The sequence below is a fragment of the Parasteatoda tepidariorum genome, chromosome 5 (assembly GCF_043381705.1).
Source record: "Parasteatoda tepidariorum isolate YZ-2023 chromosome 5, CAS_Ptep_4.0, whole genome shotgun sequence".
Lineage (NCBI taxonomy): Eukaryota > Metazoa > Arthropoda > Arachnida > Araneae > Theridiidae > Parasteatoda > Parasteatoda tepidariorum.
The window spans coordinates 46,144,185-46,151,687 of NC_092208.1; the positions used below are offsets into that span (position 1 = coordinate 46,144,185).

Below are 7,503 nucleotides of genomic sequence, written 5' to 3' on the forward strand. Positions count from 1 at the left end.
AATATTTCTTAGGAACAATATTTGATGATTTTGAGAATCAATAGCTTGTGGGCGAATAGGTGTCAATGGCATCCAATGAAAGTGAAGCTAGAAAACTAAACGTTTTAACGATTATAAAGCCTAATTGAAGCTTATTGTAAAAAGTTTATTCCTCCAAGTATTGCTCAATCTTAGCATCCGACTTTTTCTGTTTTGAAATTTAGGCATATGTTTTTTTTTTTTTTAACCTTCTGTTGACAGATATATTACAAAACCTTTATCTCCGTAATATCTATTGAGGAAATTAGTTTCAGCATCCTTTAATACACAGTTCTAATGCACGAGTTTCTTTGGAATGTTTATTCGGAGCACAGTTCCAAGCTTTGGATAGTAACTAAGAAATAGTGACGTGTAAATTTTAAAGAATGTGGTTATTTAGAATTCAATCAAAACTGGTTTCTATGATTGAAATTTACTGAACTAGTATAGAAATTAATCGAAAAATAAAACGATATAATTTAGTTGCATTTTGAGAATAGAAATTGTCCTTCAGCGGTTGAATGGTCGGGTTAAAATTCAGAAATCCTTTAAATTACTGGACATCTTGTTAAGATCTTCGGTTCCGGAAATGAATACCCGTTCCTTTAATGTAAGTAAAACTTCACTTAAAAACTCATATGTGCAAACCTCAATGTAAACAGATATATATTCGGAACAGAGATATTCGGAAAATGTAACATATCTAATTTTGATTTATGTAAGCATCAACATATCTAATATTGATTTATGTAAGTATAAACATAAACATTTAAAATGTGTTTAGTTAGTAAAATTAAATGTTAACTAATTTTTTTCATTAGTCTATTCTGTACTCACTCATAAAATTTTTCATAAAATTTTTACGATAATATTTTTTTTGCATATTTAAACGTTTGCATTGGAATATATTTACTTATCCATTTAAACTCGAACAGTTAATCGAATGCTTAATTAATTAAATTGAGATTAAATTCTGTATTTTGATTAAAGGTTTATATTTCCTTAAATTATAATAATGTTAAAAACATCATCATTTTTAAACATTTGAAATATTTTAATGTCGGAAGTCATGATATCTAAGTAGTTGCATGATTTTTAAAACTACATACATTTACTTACAATATAAAAATTAAGTAAGTCGTTATTAAAATGTTTATATATTTAAACAAAATTTCAGTTAATAAAAATTAAACAAATCTCTGATTGTTTACATGTTTCAATTGTTTAACGTTAGCATTTATTTATAATATGAAATTATTCCTTACTTAACAAAAAGTTTTTTTTAAAGTCAATGCATAGATATACTATACCTTTTAAATTTGAATTTTCATGAAAATATTTAATTTATAAACTTGAATACCAAAACAGAAATTTAATATTTTTTTCCATTAAAGCGTAATACTTGAAAGAATTTCATCAATTGTTAATCCATCATCATTTTAATCGATATTTTTAAATTTTTGGCTTTTATTTGCTTTATTTATGATGCTGTTGAAATCTGATTTATCTTTTCAGAAATTTGAAATATTTAAACATCGATAGTCATAGTTTAAATTTTTTGTTTTATCTTTTGTTATAAAGCTAATAAATTGATTATAAACATGCAGAGAACATAAATCAATTTGTCTGTGATATGTTAAATGTTATAATTACGTAACAATATTTTATTCGTATTTATTTTCGGCTGCGATAAAAATGTAACTGAAATTTTTTTTTACTATGATTATGAAAGCTAAACACTTTACTACTTATACTTCAACATCCTTAACCTCTGCGGTATTTGTCTCACAAAGCGGATTCACTTCGAAACTTTGGTGTCCCACTTTAGCTAGTTATAATAAGACAAAATTTTTTTTTATTAGCTTCATAAAAGTTTATAAATTTCCTTTTAACGGCCAACTGAAAGCGTCAAGGATGCAAAAGTTACGACTGTAATAAAAGAAAAAAAGGTGTGTAACAAACCTTACTATAAATGTCTTTCAGAAACATTTTGTGCACTTTATTATTCACTCACTACAAATACGTTTATCCTAAGTTATTTTTGAAACAGTTTTTGATATTTCAGGTGAAAAACAAAAGTTGGTGATTTTTAGTGTTTCTAAAAAATCAAGATGGTGGTCGAAAAAATCCACTCAACATTCGAAACGGTCCGTACAGGACAAGTCTTTTCAAAACCTCGTATTTACAAGAACCTAATAATAGTGTGCATCGGATATCTTTTTATGTTCAGTGCCTACCAAGGACTTGCCAATCTCCAAAGCACCCTCAACATCGAAGGTAACATAGGAGTCATTTCCCAAAGTGTCATCTATGTATCCATGATAATATCTTCTCTGTTTCTGCCAAAACTCATTATCAGAAAGTATGGCTGCAAAGCCACATTGGTAATGAGTGCTTTATTATACGCTCCCTACATTGCTGTTAATTTCTATCCTGGTATGGGGACATTTTTGCCAGCGGCATTTATTTTAGGTCTTGCCGCGCCAGCTCTTTGGTCAGCGAAATGCACGTACCTAAATGAAATCAGTGCTTTATATGCCAGTCAAGATTCTGACTCGGCCGACGTGGTAACGAATCGCTTTTTCGGAATTTTCTTCATGGTATTCCAAACAACGCAGATATGGGGAAACTTAGTGTCTTTTTATGTCTTGAGACCCTCGGAAGGCGATGAAGATGGACTAGCCGGAACCATTCCAACTTTAAACGAAACTGTCACATGCGGAGCTGATTTTTGCTTCGGTGTCAGCGAGAATATGAAAGCTCCCAGTGATGAGAAAAAGCATATCCTGATAGGCATCTACTTGTTCTGCATTGTTTTGGCAGCTCTCATAATGGGACTGTTTTTAGACTCTTATGATAAGAAGAAAGCAGATGACACGGAGAGTTTGGAATCGAGGATTTTAGCTACTTTGAAGCACATGAAGAAAACAAAACAGTTACTCCTGGTTCCCCTGACTGTTTTCAGTGGTCTCGAACAAGGTTTTATTCTTGGAGATTTTACAAAGGTACGTTTATTTTAATGATTAGTTATAGTAATTAAGAACTTGATTATTGTAGTCAGTAATTAAACATCTACTGCGCATGCTTCAACCACCTGAACCTACTCATATTGGTCCAACGGACATGGGTATTTTTTATGGTTACAACACAAGATGGTCAACAATGCAAAGTGTTTTTGTAGAAGAACATAAAAACACTCATTTATTTAGATAACACTGAGTAGCAATTTTTTTTGTTTTCCGTTGCCTGAGGTTTTTTGCAGGTTTTAGATACTATAGTATTTCAAATCTGCAATAGAATTCTCTCGCCAAGCTGAAGCTTTTCCAAAATAACGTTTCTAATCTATGTTTTGTCGAAATGTGCAAGTTTAAAAACGCTGCGTATGACAGGGGATTGAATAAATGTTGCGACAAATTTTTGGGGCACTTAGAGCACATCATCAGAATTGAAATTACGTAACCTGTGGCCGGAAATGTCGTCATATGCTACTAAGGCCTCTTTTCTATTATGAAAGATTTCTTTGTGCTCTTCTAAGCAGGTCATACATAACTGGGAAGTGCCCCTAGCGGCGTATTATTATAATTCCTAGAATGGGTTCATATGGAATTTTAATCCTGATGATGCGCCCTAAATTCTCTAGAAGTTTGTCACAACATTTATGTGACCTCCTGTTATGTATAATGTTTTTAATCTTGTACATTTCGACAAAATGTAGACTAATAATGTCATAAAATATTTGTAGCTTTTGGAGCAATGCTAATTTTAAATTTAAAATCCCCACATCCGGATCAGGCAAGATCAAATGTTAGTATAAATGCAACAAAAAGTTTTTTCTCTTTATGTAGTTTATTCACTAAAAAAAATGAAGCTTTTAACGATGCAATATCCTGAAAATTTTCTGCAACATTAAAAAAATCTTGAAGTGAAAAATATTTTAGTTTAACTTGTACCTATTGAGTAAGAAGGTATATTTTGCATGATAATATGGTTAAACTTTATGTTTTAGGTTGCAGCAAATATATACAATATTGTGGTTCAATTCGCATCAGAATTTCTAACAGTAATTTATTCATCTAAGACTATTAATAAGGGATTTATATCGAACAAATTCTATAGTAAAGAGCTTCTTGATGTGTATTATAAAGTATATTTTTTACCAATTAATTGATTTGCTACTACTATGTTATTTCGTTATAATTCTTTCTAGATAGAATGTTAACGAAATAGTTAGATTATGATAATAGATATATCATAATCTAACTATTCTAGATACATCTATCATTTTTTGGTAGTTAAAGATTTCGTTAAGTTTGCTGAATTTAGTTAATTAATATTTCATAAATTATTCCATTACTCAAAATTTAAATTGTTAACGAACTCGAAAAAGAACAAATGAGGCCAAGGACTTCTTTGGTCTTTTATGTCACTTTCAATTTTGCATCGTTAATGTTACTAGAAATTATAAGAAAAGATATAGCTACAACATATAAAAAAATTTAATTAGTGAAAAACTATAATTTTAGATTTTTATAATTATCGTCATAATTTAGTAAACAATTAACTGATTAGTAACCTTCATATTTTCAAGAACTTATAAACATTTGTTTTTACTAATTTTTAACAGGAAAAGTGTATCAATACAGTTTATTTAAAAAAAAAATTATATAAAAAGCACGATATTTTTTTGAGAAAATTAATTTCTGAGAAAATGACTTTTGTGAAAACAATTTTTTTAAGCATGAAATTTTTGCAAAAGGAAAAAGATTTTGTGAAAGACGACATTATGGAATTATCATCTAATTATCGATTTTAAAATCTTGTTGTTAAATAAAATGAGGCACATTAAAAGATTTAAAGAGGCAAAAATATGTCACATAGTATAAATAAGTTACATAGCATAAATATATTGTAGCAGTCAGATATCTAACTACAAGTTTCTTAAAATTTAAAAAGTCACTTTTTCGTACGGAAAATATGAACGTTATTCATATTTATTTATTTTTCATCATATCCATTTCGAAACGATAAACTTAAGATTGCAAAGGTTGTTGAAAAAGTGAAAACAAGATGTAAGTGTTGCTTAATGCTTGAGATTTTTAATTTCACAACTATTATTTAAGCATCAGTCTTAATTTAAGGCAATCTATGTTGTGTAACCATCGATAGCCAAAACAATCTGGATTGATTTTTTGGGGTACATTTTTAAGTGACGAAATGTGTGTAAGTCTTATCTTTTACCAATTATATCTTTGTGACATTAAGTTAAACAGGAAACCACTGTTTATTTTGCTACATAAGTCTTTTAGGTTTATTTAAATAGAAGGACATTTTTAAAGTTTTCATCAATTAACTTTTTAATAATTTTAAATAACTTAGGTTTCAACCATAATACCGCGCGAATATTTGGCAAACCTAATGAGTTGTTAAAATAAAATATGTTTGAGTTATAGACATTAATCAAGTTTAAGAAATGCGATTATATGGTTCAATTGCTTCAGATTAAAACTTGAACAAATTTGAACGACATTACACTCGTTTTTGACGATTCAGCAATTCTCGAGCTGTGTTTCGTAAATTTTTGAGAATCATTTCTGCGAGAAATCACGTGATTTGTAACAAAACGCGAATTCTCAAGTATATGACGAAAATGTTTCCTAAACTAGAAACCTCATCGTAATGCATTGTGGGAGATTGTTAATTAAAATTAAGACCAGACGATCGAAAAATAAAGTGACGAAACAAACCGACCGGTTGCGTGATTGTCAAGAAGTTGGCTTTGTGCCAGGCAGATCCCGGAGCATGCGTGTAATTCATCCGTCTGTTCTATCTATTTGTCCTTTCTGCGTTGTTTCGACAATATTGATACATCTGCAAATGCCACATGATTATTAGAAAAGTTAGATACATTGGGCGCTACGAGTTTCTTTTTCTATGCGAAAAAAACAAAACGAAACAGAGTGATGAAATATTTCTTGAACTTTGACGAAATTCGTTTTCTCGAAGAAATGACGCTAGCTATTTCGTCACTTAGACGAAATTTTTGCTCGCAGCATATACCAGGAAACGGTTTCGTCAAAAACAAAGAAAGTTTCGCTAAAATTTGAGCATCCATTTTTTACAGTGCACTGCTTAACCTGCTCCAAAAATTCCAGTCAAGACATATCTCATAAATTGGAATATAAAAATACAATTTTTATAACCATTTATTAGCTTCATGGGTTCATTCGCAGCTTCACTGAAGACTTGCTACTCAAGTTTATACGAATCAATGGGTTACAAAATAATATTTCGAAAATTTTACTGGATACCTTCGAAATATGTACATTTCTCAATCGTAAAGATAATTCCATTCGCATCATCGATTGAAGTTCAAAAAGTAAACAAAAAATTATCCCTTTATTGCCAATGAGCGTTAATTTAATTAATTTCTATGCAGATTCATTTATGTTTGATGGTAACTTTTTCAAATCTACAGGCTTACGTTGCATGTGCTTGGGGAATTTACTACGTAGGACTTGTGTTTATATTCTTTGGTGCAGTGAACTCTGTGGTGTCATTTACCTCTGGTCGCCTTGCCAAATATATTCCTCGAGTGACAATTTTCATCTCTGGAGCGATTGGAAATTTAGCAGTCTGCTTAACACTTTTGCTATGGAAACCCAATAGTGAACAATACGTAGTGTTTTTCGTCTTAGCTGGTGTCTGGGGTTTGAGTGATGGAATTTGGCAGACCATGATTAATTGTAAGTATTGTAAGAAACATAATTAACTATGCATGCAGTTGCATAAAGTACTTTTTCTTTATATGCGAGTTCTCGGAAACGGAACTAGTTGGAGCGGGCTTCAAATCGTTCAAGCTGTTATTACAGTTTCCAGTCTAAAAAATACACTCAGTTTAAATTTGAGGGAAGTGGAGATATTCAGTCCTTCTCTTTCTATCTATTTATTTATTTCGGAAATAAATGGTTTTGTGTTTAATAAAGTTTTACACCACAATTAAAAGCAAAGTTTCAATCGTGGTGAAAAATATTTTCTAACACTGTGCTATTGGCGATCGAAATGGGCTACAGGTGGTGCATAGCAGAACTCTTTTCCTGTGGCATGACTAGGCATGCTTTCACCATTAGCGAGCGGATATGTGGATCAAACCAATTAAAAGATATTTAGACGCGATGGATCAGGGGATAGAGCGTTCGCTTTCCAATGAGGCGAATCGGGTTCGAATCCCAGTCGATACGAATACGCATCCGGCTTACACCGACCACAGTGCTAACGTGAAATAGCCTCAGTGGTAGACGGATCATTGGTTAGAGTCCCCTTGCCGTCAGGCTAACCGTGCGAGGTTCTCGTGGTCTTCTTCTCCATGTAACGCAAATGCGGGTTAGCTTCATCAAGAAGTCCTCCACGAAGGCAAATTTCTCCCAATACTCGATCCAGGAGTTCCCTTGTCTTCTGGATTGGGTTCAAAATTACAAGGCTACGGAG

The 7,503-nt window shown here is 31.4% G+C and overlaps 1 protein-coding gene across 2 annotated transcripts in view; it reads left to right on the forward strand.

Moving 5' to 3' along the window:
• Window positions 1-4: 4 nt before the first annotated feature.
• The window catches only part of LOC107447128 (protein unc-93 homolog A), a 14,151-nt gene continuing 6,652 nt past the window's right edge, over window positions 5-7,503 (forward strand). The window contains exons 1-3 of one of the 2 annotated variants that reach the window (XM_016061962.3): window positions 5-628; window positions 2,084-3,023; window positions 6,494-6,761. In XM_016061962.3, the coding sequence (XP_015917448.1) occupies window positions 2,130-3,023; window positions 6,494-6,761 (1,162 nt within the window). In that variant the 5' untranslated portion in view covers window positions 5-628; window positions 2,084-2,129. The other variant, XM_071181404.1, reaches the window with a different exon arrangement.